Raw genomic sequence first — 17635 nt, forward strand, 5'->3', positions numbered from 1 at the left:
GGGCTTTCCCTTTCTGGGGACAGGTTCCCTGTGTCTCTTCTGTTTCCTTATGACTGATTGTTAAAATGCTCTTCATGTGACAGTAGCTCAATATACACAGAAGAAAAAAAGCAAAGGAGTGGTGGGGTTAGTGGGAGGGATTTTCTGATGGCTTGCTCATTTGTGCTCAGTCCTTTTTTTTTTTTTTTTTAACATGCGGAGTGACCAGCAGGTCCCCAGAGTTGGAGACATTGTGCTTGGCAGAATTCCCTACCCATAGGTTATAACCAAAAGAGAAAGTTTTCACTTATCAAATTTTATTATTTTTCTTTTAGAGAGATAGCAAGAGAGGGAACACAAGCATGGGGGAGCTTCTCTCTAGAAGTAGGCTCCCCACTGAGCAGGGAGACCAATGGCTGTCTAGTACAGCCAGGCTCCCCAGTAAAATTTTTAAATAAGAAACATGGTTTCTAATTATCTTCAGTGTGACTGTAAAGTGAATTTGAAATTATATTTAGAAATTACGACTTAACCATATTGTGATGCCAACAGCGTTTATCTCAAATGCATTTGAATATAATTCATCTCAAGTGTGGAATGATAGAAGTATAAAAACAACGATGCAATTTAATCTTTTTTAAAAAGTTACTGCTTTTTAAAAAGCAATAAATTATCACACGCCTTAGTCCTCCAAGTCCCACACCTCAGGTCTTGAACCTGGGAAAGTCTCCGGAACACCACAGGGTTGAGTGACCGACTTAGAGGTGAATGGAAAGTAGAAACGGAAATGATGTTATGGGCGCCCTAATGACATTGCACATTCCGCCCAGGCAGAATTTGAGTTTCACGTTCTAGTACGCACCGCCTAGGCCTATTCCAGTTTTTGGTTAAGTTGCAACAGTGTTCCAGAATTCGCCCACCGCCCACATCCACCTCGCTCCGAGGTCCCAGCTCCCAGATCTCAGAGCTGTTTCAGCTTCTCCCGCGGGCCTTGCGCATTTTGACTTAAACCGTTTTCAGCTGTGAAGAGGATAACATCTTACTCTCCAACAGAAGTGGCGTCCACAAAACTCTCAGCTTTTACCTTAAAACTGAAACATTAACTTGAAACAGAAAGCAATGCTGCTGCCCTGGAGAAGAAACAGGACTCAAGTATCACTAAACCCTAAAAACCTGGCAACTACTCCCAGGCCCCGCCCCCGTGTCGGCCCCGCGCATCCTGGCCTCTCCCCGACCAATGCCTCGTCTCTATGGTTACCGCTAGCCCTTGAGGCCCCTCCTCCCGCCCCGCGCGGTCCCTACGCAGGCCTGGCTTTGCTCTGCGCCCCACCCAGGCCCCGCCTCTTCCCTCTGCGCGCGCGCAGTTGTCTGCAGACCCGGAAGCGGGTTTCGTGGAGCCGAGGCCAGTCTGTGGAGTGTGAGTTTCGTCTTTATTGTTTAAACCTGCGCCTCGCAGTCCTCCCTCGTCTACCCCCGGGGTGTGGGGGCCGCTAAAATTCCTGCACCACCCCTTTCAGCCCCCCCAAATTCAGACGCTTCCGTGGGAGGCCGGGGGCTTCCTTTTGGGTTTGAAACGCGCGAGGTGGGTGCGCGCCGTTCTCGGCCCCTAGGGGGCAGAGCCGGCCGCCCCTCGGGAGAGGCCGGTCCTCACCTGGGCGGGGAGGTTCGGAGAACTCGGCCCTCCCCGGAGACGCTCGCACTGCCCCTCACCGCGCGTCCCTCTCCGCAGGCTCCTCCGCTCCCCGGGCCTCCCCCCGTCAGTCCCCGCCTCTCCTCATTCTGTGTTGGGAGGTGACTAAAAAGGTCCTGTCTTGAGACAGTGCACCCCGCCCCGGATAATATGCTCTTGTGGGAGTTGGGCCTCTTACCCCAACCCCGTCCTGGGTGAGAGGAACGCGGAGGAGCGGAGGGGCTGTCCACCTTAGAAGCACATGCCCCATCACTTTACTAGCAGAACGAGATTCGGGAAGAAGCAGAGGAATTGCGGTTTGGGACGTGCATGGCGTGCATAGGCTAGTCGGAAAAGGAAAGGAAGGTCAGCTTTCATTTTTAGGAGGAGATTGGGGAGGGTTGCTTTAAACAGAAGTTCATTGGAGAAGAACAAGAGTTGGAGGTGGTGGCGGTTTTCAGTGGCAGCACGTGGTGCTTAGTGCATTTGTTGCTGGGGCAGGAAGGAGCTTCCTTTTTTTCTTTTCCTTACAAGCAGGAGATGAAATTCTCATAAAAAATACCCTCCCGTGTTAAAAATAACTCTTATCTCCCCTTTTCCTGCTGGTAAAGTAGGCTGCAGGGAGTGGTACTTGCCTGAGAGCTCCTGCGTACTCCGTTTTAAATGAGGTTTCCTTATTTATTTTCACAAGACCCACCTAGAGAATTATAGAAAAATGAACAAAGGAAAATGAGGGAGGACCACAAACGGCCAAGTAGCAGCAGTGGGAGAAAAGAAGATTGAGAAATTTAGAGTAAGAAGGAAATCTCCAGGGAGATCATGGAAAACAAAATGTGGAGAGGGCCCCCCCTTTTTTTGAGAGGAGCTCTTGATGGGTGGAGGGGGGGCTCCGGTAACAAAGGGGAAGCCACTTCACAGGCAGTAAAGGGAAAGGTTAAAAGAATTGGAATTGTGGCAGGGGGGACTGGGTGCCCAGTGGGTTAAACATCAAACTCTCTTGGTATCTCAGGTCATGATCTCCGTGTCGTGGGGTGGCACCCCAAGTCAGGCTCTGGGTTTAGTGGGGAGTCTGCTCAGGATTCTCTCTCTCCCTCTGCATCCCCCATCCTATGAGCTCGCTCGCTCTCTAAAATAAATAAATAAATCTTTTCAAAAAAGAGTTGAAGTCATGGCCTGCATGTTCCTTCTAGCCCCTGCCCCTTCCAGATCTGGGCGCTGGTGACAGCAGGGCCCATGGGAGAGCACAGCCAGAAGGTGGGAGGTGTGCTGGGCTGTGAGTGTGCAGCACCCAGGTCACGCGGGACTGCTGAGGCATTTTGCAGATACAGCTCCGGTGTCCCTCCCAGAGATGCCCCCTGCAGTGGCCGGAGGGGAGGACAGGACTCAGCCTCAGTACCACTTAAAGTGCCCCACGTGCTTCCGGTGTGGATCCAGCATCACCAAGGCTCTGGGTCCTCCGTCTCAGAGGCTGAGAGCAGCCCCTGACCCAGGGAGAGGGGAGGGGGCCCTGCTCTGCGTGGGGTGTGATCAGGGCGGGTCTGTGACCTGGAGGGGAGTGTCGGGTCCAGCCCAGGTCCCCACTGTTGCCGTGTGTTGTGCGGGGGCTTCACCCGGGCAGGAGCCAGTTCTGAAGAAAGGGGTGGGGACACTCGCTGGTTGGTGTCTGGAGGAAGTCCCTGTCCCTGAGCCCCCTCCTGTGGCAGTGGGCAGCAGAGGACTGTCGTTTGCACACGGAGAGGGCTTCCTGTGTGATGTTGTGGTACAGGAAGGACGTCGGTTGATTCTAAGCATTCAACTGCAGCTTCTTGACTCCTAGGATTGAATTCTCAAGGCTGATCTCGTCTGAGGAAGCAGCAGCGTGGACGAGGAGGAAGAGGAAAGGAGGGAGGCAGGAATGGCTGGCTGTCAGGTACAGTCATATTCTGGGCTTTCTGTCTCTCATTCCTCGCTCACCTTCTCTGACCCTGAAGTGTCCCGCTGAGTCGTGTCTGTGCACACTCCCCCAGGCCTTCCCTCAGTCCGTCTCCCTCCACTCAGATTCCATCTCCTTGTGCCCCAGTGACGTGGAGCCCGTGAGGGGGCCCCTTTGTGTCCTGGAGAGCTGACTCCTTATTTCAGTATGTTTGAGCGTGTATATATGTGTGTGTGCATGTGTAGACGCACAAGTCCCTAGTTTTTGAAAAGACATTATCGTTATTTCATCAATAAGTCATTAATTGTTGAAGTGAAATCTTAAGCATTTCCCACAGCTGTACATTTTTCCTACACTAACACAAGTTAAGCAGTATAAGAAGAGCGACGTGTGCACGTACGATGACCTTTTATGCATCTCCACGTTGTTGGCCTTGAACTTGTTTCAGATGATGTCAGGGAGCCCTCTCTCAGTCTACTCTTGATGCTGTCTGGTGATATGTTTACCTGATTAGGTTCAGTTCCAAAGCCTAAACATCTGGATCCAGGAGCTTATTCTGGCATTTCTTAGCATTTGACCTTGGGCGGGTTTCGGGGAATGTGCGTGACACGGGTGTCTCCTCAGGAAGGCGGGAACAGATCTGTCTTCAGTGAGTGATGTTGTTACAGTTTGTGCGTGTAAAGCATTTAGCACAATGCCTGCCACACGGGAAGCATTCAAGAGCTTCTCTTCTTTGCTGTTGCTATCATGATCCCAGTTTTTAGGTTCTGGCCTTTCTCCAAAGTCATTGTGGACGTTGTCCTCTCTGAAGATAACACTTGTGCTCTAGCTCATCTGGATATTGAGTATCACTCAGTGTCTAAAACACGATATATAACATTTCTTTTTTTTTATTAAGATGTAATGTATTATCTGCCCCAGGGGTACAGGGCTGTGAATAATCAGGTGTACACACTTCACAGCGCTCACCCTAGCACACACCCTCCCCAATGTCCATAGCCTAAATAACACTTCTTGTAGGTAGCCCTGTATTGATTATCTATTTTTTTTAAGTTTGTTTATTTTTTCCTAGTAATCTCTACACCCAGCGTGGGACTCAAACTCACAACCCCAAGATTAAGATTTACGTGCTCCTCGAGCTGAACCAGCCAGGCACCCCTGATTTCCTATTTTTATATTTCTTCTATTGTCCACAGAAATGAAAAAAAAAAAAAAAAAGCCATCCTGAGAGGCCATCCTAACCTCTTATGGAAAATATATTAGGCCAAAATAAGGGACACAGAACTTGTTGAGAAGTACCCTCCATGGACCTGTAAGAACACCCACTTCATCTGAATCCCTCTCTACGCATCTCTCCTCTTCTCATTTTATATGAAGGTAAGAACTCTCCCCACAGCTCCTTGGTGAGATGTTTGTGTTCTCTTTTCAGGGATGGTTGACCTTCAGGGATGTGGCCATCGAATTCTCTCGGGAGGAGTGGGAGTGCCTGGACCCTGCCCAGAGGGCCTTGTACAGGGACGTGATGGTGGAGAACTACTGGAACCTGGTCTCCCTGGGTGAGGAAAATGTCCCTCCAGAAGTCGGGGTCTGCCCTTGGGTATCTTTGTATTTTCCCTTGTTTGCCTCCTGGGAGCCCCTGCCCTGCTTGACTGAGATCGAAGCCCTGTTGACTCAGAAATGAATGGGGCTTCTGGACTTTTCATTTACACTTTCTTCCGATGATCCGTGCACTTCATAATGCACAGTTCCAGAGCTCAAGTGTGCATAAAGCCTTAGGAAAAACAAAATATCCAGTTCCATTTTTCTACTGCTGTCCTCTTGATTCCATAGTTCTCAGAAGACAGCGAGATATTCATATAAACTGTGCTTTAACTCAGAGCAGGCAGTGGGCGGATGAATTTTTGAACCCGTTTTTCGGCTTTACTGACAAAATTATATTTAACATGTACCCCACGATGATTTGAAATACACATACATCGTGAAAGGATTTCCATAGTCACGTTAATTAAGACCTATTACCTCACTTGTTTTCTTTCTTTCTTTACTCTTTTGGTAAGTACACCTAAGCTCTATTCTCTGAGCAGTTTCCAATGACACAATATTATCAACTGTAGTCGCCATGTTGTGCATTAGTTCCTCAGACCTTATTCCACGTAGCTGAAAGTCTGTCCCTTTCCATTTCCCCTCGGCCTCGCCCTCAGCAGCCACCCATCCTCCCTTATGTCTAAACATGGTTTCTTCCACTGTCGTCACATCCCCCCATGTTAAATGTCTTCCGTTTTTGCCCGACATCCATACCATAATTCCAAGAGTTAAGAATGGGACAGTGTGATGCTATTTGCCTCATCATTTTCTTCTTTTTTTCCGAGGCGGGAATTCTAACTGCCCTGGTACACTTATCTTCCCGCAGATTGGCAAGTTCAGCCCCTTGTCCCATGTGCTCTTTCCCTCGTGCCATCCACTGCTGACCTTCCTTCTGGCCTTTCCTTACACGGTACCTCGACTGGGATGGACTGCACTGTCACTTACTAGCATATTAATTTTGTACTCTTGAACAGCCTCATTCCCACAGGAGCCCCTCACCAGCCACACTGCTCTCACTGTAAGGAACAGTCCCAGTAAGGAACTGTATCGCTGTTCCCGGACACTACGGCAATCCATAAGTGCAGGGGGTGATGAGGCACTCAGCATGGCTGAGTAATACTCTTGGCAACACGACACAGCTCTGGGGTCTCCATCGAAGTATTTATCTTGGAGCTCCCAATCTTGGCTGTGACGTGTAGGCAGTCGTGCCCAAGAACCCATTGTCTGAACCCACAGGCCCAGGTCAATCGTGTTGCTCTAACTTACTTTCTCTATACATAGGGGTTAGAAACACAAACTCCATGTGCCTACTGGCGCTATTTAAATAACAGTGAAAATCTGGGGGCTCCTGGGTGGCTCAGTCAGTTAAGCATCTAACTCTTGATTTTGGCTCAGGTAGTGATCTCAAGGTGATGAGTTCAAGCCCTGCAGTGGGCTGCACGTTGGGCATGGAGCCTGCTTAAAAAAAAAAAAAAAAAAAAAGATAATTTACTTAAAAGCTTTTTTTTTTTTTTTGACAGACAGAGATCACAAGTAGGCAGAGGGTCAGGCAGAAAGAGAGAAAGGGGGACCGCAGACTCCCTGCTGAGCAGAGAGCCCGATACGGGGCTCGATCCCAGGACCCTGGGATGATGACCTGAGCCGAAGGCAGAGGCTTTAACCCACTGAACCACCCAGATGCCCTTTTTTTTTTTTTTTTTAAGATTTTATTTATTTATTTGAGAGAGAGCACATGCACACGAGTGGCGGGAGGGGCAAAGGAAGAGGGAGAAGCAGACTCCCCACAGGGAGCCTCACAAAGATGTGGGGCTTGATCCTAGGACCCCAGGATCATGACCTGAGCTGAAGACAGACACTTAACTGATTGAGCCACCCAGGCGCCACTTATTTCAAGGCTTTTAACCATGTCAGCACCATTAGAAGGTTTAGAATATTACATGTTTTATAGTAAAGTCTCAGAAATTCTTTTGCTTAGTAAGATACAGCAACCTTCCATCACAATTTTAATCAGTTGGCCTTTTGCTTATGTCTTGGCTCAGCCTGCCATCCCAACTACCGTAAACCAGGTGGCTTAAGTGACAGAAATTTACTTCTCGCAGTGCTGGAGGCTGGCAAGTCCAAAATCTTAGTGCTGATTAGTTCAGTTCCTGATGGCACACGCTCTCTCTGGTTTAGAACACAGTATTCTTGCTGTATTTTTGCATGAGGGCAAGAGAGAGAGGCAGCAAGTACTCAGACGTCTTCTGGCACCTCTAATCCCGTTCCTGGTACTCCACCCTCGTGACCTGCCAGAGACCCCCTCCTCCGACAGCATCATACTGGGTGGACACAGACTTTCAGACCACGCAGCCTGCTTTACATTTTGTAGGGTTTCATTCTGCAATTTTGTTCAGACAGTGTTTGATCTGGCCTTAGTTAAGAAGGTTTTCATGCACAAGCTCTTTATTACATATACTTTGTGGCCGATGACCTAGAAAATTAAAGAACATTGTGTAGATAGGGAATTGCTCTGTTGCTTGGCTGTTCTATAAAATCACAGTTGTGATTTATGGGGTGCCTGGCTGGCTCAGTTGGTGGAGCCTTTGACTCTTGATCTCCAGGTCATGAGTTCGAGCCCCACGTTGGGTACAAGAGGTTACTTTAAAAAAGTCATAATTGTGATTTCTGACTTCTTTCCCCAATTATTATTCTTTTCTAAGATTTTGTTTATTTATTGGACAGAATGAGATACAGGTGAGAGAGGAAACACAAGCAGAGGGGGAGTGGGAGAGAGAGAAGCAGGCTTCCTGCTGAGCAGTCAGCCCCACTCGGGTCTCCCAGGACCTTGGGATCATGACCTGAGCTGAAGGCAGACACTTAACGACTGAGCCAACCAGGCACCCCAATTATTATTCTTTATAATGTTAAGTATTTCTCTGACTTGAGACTTCAAAAGAGAGTGGTCTTAACACAAATTCCTGTTCTCGTATTATGTGCTGGTTCTAGAATAGAAGCCCTTGCTTTTTTTTTGAGAGAGTTGTTAAGAACTCCACAAACTGTAATTTTGTGTAGTTGTGGTTATTTATTATTTCTGTCCTGTTTCATTGTAGGTTACTAGAATGTTTTATAAATTGTCAATTGTCGTGATTTATTTTTCCAAATATATAATGCAGCATAACTGATTGGTCAGTATTGCAAAATGGCCATTCCCAAGGAATATAATTTTATAATCAGTATTATTCAGAAAAATATTTTTATAACTTTGATTAAATTCTTCCTCATTTCCCCAGTGCTGCTCTGGTTTTCTAACTGAAAATTGCCATTGACTAGATTACTCATCAGATAAGTTTCTTCTGGATCATTTAGCGTTAGAGTATATCATATTGTACTTTAGCATTAATACCCAATAAATATGCAGTAAGTATGTATGGTATTTTTATCTCTTCAGATAGGAAACAGCTATATATTTTCTGTGAAGTGGTATGTGATTGGGGGCCATGATACCCCCTCTGTCAGGGCTAACATAAGTTTGCACACTGATTTTTCTTTTTCTTTTTTCTTTTTGCCATTGATTATTTAAAGTAGGCTTCTCTAAAAGTAATTTGAATTACTTATAAGTACCTTTTTATCTTAAAGAATTCTATTCCTTTTGTGTTCCTAAAAAATTGAAGATCATGGTTCCTCTTCATAACTGATCAAAATATGTAGTACTTTTGGTGTAATTTGTTTTTCAGTATGAAATTTTTCTGGAATTAATGGGAAACCTGTGGTTCTTTATATCTTGTAGCCATCTCTCCCAAATGTATGATCCAGGAATTACCACCCAAAGAGAACAGTAACACAGGGGAACTATCGCAGACGGTTAAATTGGAAAGACGTAAAAGCTGTGACACCGAAGATTATACCTTTAGAGCAGTCCAGAAAAATATTCATAACTTTGAGTATCAGTGGAGAGACGGTGAAAGAAATTACAAAGCCATGCTTGTGACCCTTAACAAAAATCTCATTGGTGGAAAGGATCACTGTGGTAGAAGAGATGCAGGAAATAAGCCAACTGAAACCAGGTTTGGACTAAGCTTTCAGTCACATCTGCCTGGAGTGCAGATATTTCAGACCGAAGGGAAAATTTTTGAATGTTACCAAGTTGAGAATTCTGTCAACGATGGTTCTTCAGTTTCACTGTGTCCCAGAATTCTTCCTAGTGTCCACACCAACATTTCTAATGAACACGGGCGTGATATCTTGCATTCTTCATTACTCACACAAGACCAGAAAGCACACATTAGGGAAGAACCTTACAAACGTGATGAGTGTGACAAAGCAGTTAATCCCAGTTCACACCTCACTAGACATCAGATCATCCGTCCAGGAGAGAAACCATATAAATGTGACGTATGTGGGAAGGTCTTCAGTCACAACTCCCACCTCGCATGTCATCGAAGAATTCACACCGGAGAGAAACCTTACCAATGCACTGAGTGTGGCAAGGTCTTCAGTCGCAATTCACACCTTGTACGTCATCACAGAATTCATACTGGAGAGAAACCTTACCACTGCAATGAGTGTGGCAAAGCCTTTAGTGAGTGTTCAAGCCTTACTAACCATCAGGTAATCCATACCGGAGAGAAACCTTACAAGTGCAACGAATGTTGTAAGGTCTTCAGTCAGAGTTCAGGCCTTGCAAGCCATCGCAGAATTCATACTGGAGAGAAACCTTACAAATGTAATGAGTGTGGCAAAGCCTTTACGTATAGCTCACAACTCACTAACCACCAGGTAATCCATACTGGTGTGAAGCCTTACAAATGTACCGAGTGTGGCAAAGCCTTTAATCAGAGCTCACATCTCACTAGACATCAAATAATCCACACAGGGGAGAAACATTACAGGTGTGACGAATGCGGAAAGGTCTTCAGTTACGACTCACACCTTGCACGTCATCGCAGAATTCATTCCGGAGAGAAGCCTTACCAGTGTAGCGAGTGTGGCAGAGCCTTTAGTATGTACTCAAGCCTTACTTACCACCAGGTAATCCATACTAGAGAGAAACCTTACAAATGTAACGAATGCGGCAAGGTCTTCAGTCAGAGTTCGAGCCTTCCTAGTCATCGGAGAATTCATACTGGCGAGAAACCATACACATGTACCCAGTGTGGCCGATCTTTTATTCAGCGCTCAAACCTCACTAGACATCAGATGATTCATACTGGAGAGAAACCATATAAATGTAATGTGTGTGGGAAGGTCTTCAGTCAAAATTCGAGCCTTGTGAGTCATCAGAGAATTCATACTGGGGAGTTACAAAGGTAGTGAGTGTGACAAAGCCTTTATGGTCAGTTCAAGCATGAATTGGCCTTAGAGAGTCCACACGAAAGAGAAGTCATAGAAATGCAGCGTATGGGGCAGAGGACTTACACGGGCTTCCCAGCTCCCTAGACATCAGGATACCCATCTCTGATGAAGCCACATTAAGGTAAGTGCACGCTAAGGCTTTTGCCCGTGGATCGAAGCTACAGAACATCACAGGCCTCATACTGGAGAGCACCCTTGCAAGTGCAATGAATCTCAAGGCTTTCTGTCCAACATCCATGCCTTTGGTGTCCTGACCGTATTTATACCAGAGAGAAACCTGCAGATTTACTGAACATCTAAAGGCCTTTAAAGCAACAGTGTGTCCTCGGGGTTCACCAGTTCGTCATAGAACAAAATAATTCATAATAGGAAGAAGTCTTACAAATGTAATGAATATTTTTATATTTCTCCCATGACTTTCACAACAGAATCCGCATTAGAGAATTCTTACGAGGAATAAAATAAGTCTCAAGTTCTCTAAATTTAACCTGAGATAGTACATACTGCAGAATGATTTTTTTTTTAAATACTTAAAGCATACCATGCAATAATTTAAAGCCAAAATGTGGTAAAACTCTAGGTGGAAAAAAAAGATACATAGAGATATAGCAAAGGTATCTAGAGCCTGAAGATACTATACTATGGTTTCTTTTCTAAATCGTTTCTAGTTTAAAGTATTGTTTTACACTTCACATTTAAAGCTGTCATCATTTTTGAGCTAATATTTGTATAGGTGTGAAGTTTTTGCAGAGATTTGGGGGGGGGTATGGAAAGCAACTGGTCCAGCATCTTTTCTCCTTTTTTTTTTTTTTTTTTAAACTCTCTCTTCATTCACTTTCCTCGGTACCTTTGTCCAAGCTCAGTTGGAAGTGCTTGCGTTGGACCATTTCTGGGTCCCCTCCTCTTTTCCATTGATCTGTGTGTCTCTTACTCCACAAATATAATGTGGTCTTGATTACGTTTCACTGTATTAGAAATCTAGAATGAGTGATTGCGACCGCTGTATTCTTCCTTTTCAGATGTTTTAGCTATTCTAGTTCCTTTGCCTTTCCTTATAACTCTTAGAATAATCTTGTTTGTATCTACAAAATATCTTGATGGAAGTTCTATTAAACCTGTGTATCAATTTGCAGTCGTTTGACATCGTTTCTATATTGTATCTTCCAATAAATGGCTGTGGTATGTCTAAACAGACATGTGATCTTTTATAGTTTTTTGGGATCAAAATCCCATCAGTGTTTTGTTAAATTAACATGTTTGTATTTTTTCCTTTTTGAACAGTCATACATACTGTATTTTTTATTTGTTTCCATGTGTTAATTGCTACTGCATTTGAAGTAAGATAGATTTTTTAAAAATATATTTATGTATTTAGAGAGAGAATGAGTGCAGGGAGGGGCAAAAAGTGGGAAAGAGAGAGAATCTCAACAACGCTCTGCGCTGAGCACGGGGCTCGATCTCACGACCGTGAGATCGTGACCTGAGCCAAAATCAAAAGTCAGACACTTAACTGACTGAGCCACCCAGGCACCCCAAGATGGATTTTGTAAAATGTTGATCTTGTGTCCTCGAAATTTACTCATCTCCCAGGGCTCCTGGCTGGCTTAGTCGGAAGAGCGTGCAGTGCTCGATCTTTGGGTCATGAGTTCAAGCCCCATATTGGGTGTAGAGATTACTAGAACCAAAAACAAACTTAAACAATTTACTAATCTCACTTGCTTTAGAGATTTGTAGGTTCCTCGGGCTTTTCTATGTCTACTACTTCATTAGTTTCCTAATGTGGCTGTAAGAAATTACCAAAAACTCAATGCACTAAAACAATAACGTTTATTCTCTTACACTACTCAGCGTAAGACATCTGAAGTGGATTCACAGCTCTGTTAACCTTGGTATTCCACGAGGAGTAGGTTTCCTTGCTCTTTCCAAGTTCCGGAGACTGTGCATATGCTTTGCCTCGTGGCCCACTGCCTCCAAGGTGGCATCTTGGTACTGTCCATCCTGATTCAGAGCAACAACTTCTCTGTCTCCAACTCCACTGGCATCCTTCTCACACCCTCCTAATCACATCACATCTATCACATAATCCAGGATCATCTCCCATCTCAAGATCCTTAACTAGGACACATTTGCAAACTCCCTTTTGACATAGAATGTAACCCTGGCAGGTTATCGGGATGAGGCTGTGCCTATCCTCTCTGTGGGGGGGTAGGGGGCGGGGGGACTGCAAATACAGTACCTTCTGTTGAGGGGTAAACTGTTAACAACGCCTTTCTGGCCTCCATCACTTTTCTGTCCTTAATTTCATGGGCTATCATCTTACAGTATGTTGACCAGCAGTGGTAACAGAGGACATCATTGCCTTATCCCCAGACTTTGTGGGGGAAATAGTCATGTTTGCTGTATAGGAAGGGTTTGTAACTGTTCTTTACTGAGCTGAGGAAGTTTCCCTCTATGGGTTGTATCCTTTGAATATTAACACCCTATCAGTTACATAGTTTGCAGGTATTTTCTCCCATTCTATAGATAGCATTTTCAGTCTTGGTGGATCCTTCTGGTGTGCATAAGCTTTTTTAAAAGAATTTTTTTAGGGGCTTCTGGGTGGCTCAGTGGGTTAAGCAGCTGCCTTCGGCTCAGGTCATGATCCTAAGGTCCTGGGATCCAGCCCTGCATAGGGCTCCCTGCTTGGTGGAGAGCCTGCTTCTCCCTCTGCCTGCTGCTCTGCCTACTTGTGCTCTCTGTCTCTCTGTCAAATAAATAAAATCTTAAAAAAATAAGAATTTTTAAAAATTTTATTTATTAGAACATGAAAGAGAAAGCACAAATAGGGAGAGGGAGAAGTAGACTCCCCACTGAGCAGGGATCCCGACATGGGGCTTGATCCGAGGACCCTGGGATCATGGCCTGAGCTGAAGGCAGACACTTAAATGACTGAGCCAGGCGCCCCTGTGCAGAAACGTAGTTTGATGTGGTCACACCTGTCTGTTTTAGCTTTTTTCCCCCCTGTGCTTTTGGTGTCAAATTCAAAAACCATTCCACAGGCCAATGTCAAGAAACTTTTCCAGTTTTCTCAAGGAGTTTTAGAGATTCAAGTCTTAGACTTTATGTTTTTGATACTTTTTTTTAGTTGATTTTATGTATGATGTGAGATAAAGGTCCACTTTCAACTTCTGTGTGTGGATGGAGATCGCTTTCCCCAGCACCATGTACTGAAGGGACTGTCCTTTCCCCAGTGTGTGTTTTGGCACCAGTTTTGCACCTCAGGTGGCTGTAAATATATGAGATTATTTCTCCTCTGTCTAGCTGGGGTCTTGCAGGGTCTGATAGAGAATTATCAATCCAGCTTCCCTCTAAAATAGCCTCTTCGGGAATTGGGCTCTCTCACCCCTCCTCTTCGCCTCATCCTCACGTTCTTTCTCAGAACTGCTTAGAGGAGAATGGGGCTGCGGAGGGGGGAGCTCCTACCTGTTAATTTCCAGACGCCCAGATGCAAATAAAGGGGTGCAGAGGACTTAAAATTCGGTAAGTGAATTTATAGTTTTTGTTGCTTTTGTTGTTAAAAACCTGCGTTTTGGGGGTCCCTGGGTGGCTCGGGCTAGTGCTGTCTCACTCTCCGTGAAATAATAAATAAATGAAAATAAAAATAAACCCTGTTTCAAGAGTTCTTTTTTTTTTTTTTTTAAGATTTTTATTTGAGAGAGAGTGAGCGAGCACGAGCAGTGGGGAGGGCAGAAGCAGAGGGAAAAGCAGACTCCCTGCTAAGCAGGGAGCTTGATGCGAGACTCAATCCCAGGACCCCAGGATCGTGACCTGAGCTGAAGACAGATGCTTAACCGGCCCAGCCACCTAGGCGCACTCAAGAGTCCTTGGATCACCAAGTCTTCCATTCCTAGGGGATCTTCTGGTTGCTCCACATGTCAAGGACAAAGTCATGAATGCAAGTGAACAAGCCATCAGGAAATTCCCTTGGCACCATTTCTACTTCCTCTTATATTTGTTTGTTTATTTTTTAAAGATTTTATTTATTCATTTGACAGAGATCACAAGTAGGCAGAGAGAAAGGGAAGCAAGCTCCCCGCTGAGCAGAGAGCCCGATGTGGGGCTCGATCCCAGGACCTTGAGATCATGACTTGAGCTGAAGGCAGAGGCTTAACCCACTGAGCCACCCAGGTGTCCCGTTCATTTGTTTTTTAAAGTAATCCCTAAGCCTAACATGGGCCTTGAAATCATGATCCCAAGATCAAGTTGCGTGTTCTACCAACTGAGCAAGCCAGGTCCCTCTCTTCAAGTAGATTTTAGCTGCCAATGTACAGAACATCACTTGTAATTATCAAGGATAGGGTGAGCTGTTCCACACACAACACTTCTGAGACCAAATATGTGGGGTTTTCTCTGCACCAACCAATTCTCCAGCTCTCCGGACACCAACTTTGGGTCCTATAATTTGATTCTGAAACCAACTGCTTGGAATTAGCACAGACCCAGGGATTAACGACTCAGTCTCCCAATGCTGCATCCACTTCAGATGCCAATTCCAAGTTCTGGGCCTCCTGCACTTCCGACCCAGTGGCTGTATGTGGCTACAAATTCCAGTATATTCTTGAGGTAGAAGTGGCGATACACAGGGATCGTTTCTCAATTCTTTATTTCTTATCTTAAGAGAAATGCCTCTAACATTCAGCCATTAACATAAAGTTCCGTATTCATTGTAGGTGAGAACTGTGGGTCAGATTAACTTTCCTTCTTGTCCTATGTGCTGAGCATACATTCCTATTTTAAATATAATAGAGCTTGAAATGCTTAAAGTCCTTTCCTGAAGATGTTAGCATAAGGGAGAAATGTAATCATATCACAACAAGATGTATAACACCATGAAATACTAAAATACAGGCATGCCTAGAGTAAAACCTGTGCAGTCATATTGTATATTTTAATGATTCATTTTTGCATCAAATTTCAGAAGTCAAACTGCTTTCTTTTTGATGTCTTTTAAAGATTATTTATTTATTTATTTGGCAGAGATCACAAGTAGGCAGAGAGGCAGGCAGAGAGAGGAAGGGAAGCAGGCTCCCTGCTGAGCAGAAAGCCCGATGTGGGGCTCAATCCAGGGATCCAAGGACCCTGGAATCATGACCTGAGCCGAAGGCAGAGGCTTTAACCCACTAAGCCACCCAGGCGCCCCTCTTTTTAATATCTTAATATCAGGGATATACTAGCAATACTACATACTTTCGTGTTTTCTGCTGTACTGAAAAAAGTCTGTGAATGAGAAATGCGAATACCTCAAAAAAGTGGGAAAGTCTCCTGCAAGGCGATCACAGGCTTGTTGAATATTTCAAAGTTTTCAAGTCATTTGTTTTTCTGATTTCTAATTCTTTTTAACTCTGTTTTAGTAATCTATATTTATGGAAATAATTCTCAATTTTCAAGTTAAGATAAAGTTTGAAGTAATTCCTACAGGTTTTTAAAATCTATTAATAATCTTATTTACTGTAATTAGTATTGTTCATGTGTCTGCACAGCTTAAAATGACTATTTCAAAAGATCTACCTATTATATCAATTTTGATAAGATTACTTTTATTTATTTTATGTGTTTTTCTATACCTCATTATATTCCATATAATTCTCATTTCTGCCTTTTGCCGGATTTACACTGTATCTTTTTAAAAATTCTTGATTTGGACCTGTAGGACATAAAATGTCCAGTGAAGCTTTAATATGTAAGTTTGCAGCTAACTTACTTCCTTTAGATGCTTCTTCATTAAATAAATACCAGAAGCTTGAACAAGAATTTTCTTAATTTTTCATGTACAAAAACTAGTTATCAAAACAAATAGTGACTATCTTTTAGGTTTTCAATATTTAAATATTTCTGAAAGCAGTTTTCCACATACTATAATTTGACAGATGATAAACATTATCTGTCTTATTACAAAATATCCTACATTGTGTGTTGACGTAAAATGAATAAACATTTTAGAATCTCTAAGAGAAGGTTTTATTTGAGCACAGTTTAGGACAGCTGCCCCAAACCAACAATCTCCACAGGGAAGAAAGTGCTCTAGAGAATGAAGAGGTTTTACAGGATTGTGTAATTTTTGTCCATCTTGTAAAAGCTCAAAAGATTATAGATCAGCATTTAGTTAGGAACCCCTCTCCACTTCCTCCTTTTCTCTGTGCATTACATTCCTCTCCTTTTATCTCTGGACTTGCCGACTGATGTAGGAAAAACATTAGGTTTTGAAGCTGATGGCCAAGAAAGAATTCTTGAGACGTCCTTGGTGCAAAAGGTGATTTTATTAAAGCATGGGGACAGGACGCTTGGGCAGAAAGAAGTTGCCCTGGGATCATGAAGAGTGGCCCATTATATACTTTCAAAATGGGAGAGGGTTAGGGATAGGGTAAGTCTCCAATGAATTTTGGAAACAAGGTTTCCAGGACTTTGAGGGGGCTAACTGTTGTTGGGAAAAGGTCGTTTATTACCATCTCATAAAACCTGAGTCGTGAGACCCTCCAGGAATATATCAGTGGGCCATATGCTTGGAAGATGATTGGCAACATGTATCTTGGGGGGAGGGGGAAGTTTAGAGATAAAGGAAGTTTCCGAAACAATTTTTATATGTTAAACAAAGTAGGCTTACAGAATCCTGGGGCAAGGCTGGGCTAGGATTGCCTTTTGTCCTAGGCAAAGTGTCAACACTGAGGCAGTTGAGTCCCTAGAGGAATGACACTCTGTCTGTTTCAAGGACTAGTCAATGGGCTGTAGGTAGTAAGGAAACTTAATAATTTTTCTTCTGCCTTTGTTTCCCACATCACCTATGGTTTGCCATTGCATGCATGTCCCAAATAGCAATTCTTCTGCTTTTCCTAAATAAACCTATTTCAGGATAAAATAACTGGCTATTAAGGTTGATATATATGCTGAATATATATATGATCTATACTTAATATATAAATATTATAGTGTAATGTAAATATTCAGCTCATATTAGCTCAATTTTTCTCTGGGCCAAATTTAAGGTCATCTTTGATGGATGTTCTTTGTGTGTGTTGTAAGAACAAATATAAATTAAAAGTAAGAGGCGTAGTTCCTCCTGTTGAAAACAAGGTTAAAGATGACCCTTCCTTCCTCTTTTTTTTTTTTTTTTTTTGGTCAGAACA

General features: G+C 43.9%; 1 protein-coding gene across 1 annotated transcript; it reads left to right on the plus strand.

Moving 5' to 3' along the window:
* The first annotated feature begins 1347 nt into the window (after positions 1–1347).
* On the plus strand, positions 1348–10976 carry LOC116856134 (zinc finger protein 347-like). Its single transcript, XM_032839411.1, is given in 5 exon segments — positions 1348–1396; positions 3465–3557; positions 4990–5116; positions 8911–10420; positions 10422–10976. Coding segments are annotated over 4 exon segments (1713 nt in total). The 5' UTR covers positions 1348–1396; positions 3465–3542; the 3' UTR covers positions 10483–10976.
* Positions 10977–17635: the final 6659 nt, after the last annotated feature.

Source organism: Lontra canadensis, unplaced genomic scaffold (assembly GCF_010015895.1).
Source record: "Lontra canadensis isolate GAN:19392208 unplaced genomic scaffold, GSC_riverotter_1.0 scaffold107, whole genome shotgun sequence".
Taxonomy (NCBI): domain Eukaryota; kingdom Metazoa; phylum Chordata; class Mammalia; order Carnivora; family Mustelidae; genus Lontra; species Lontra canadensis.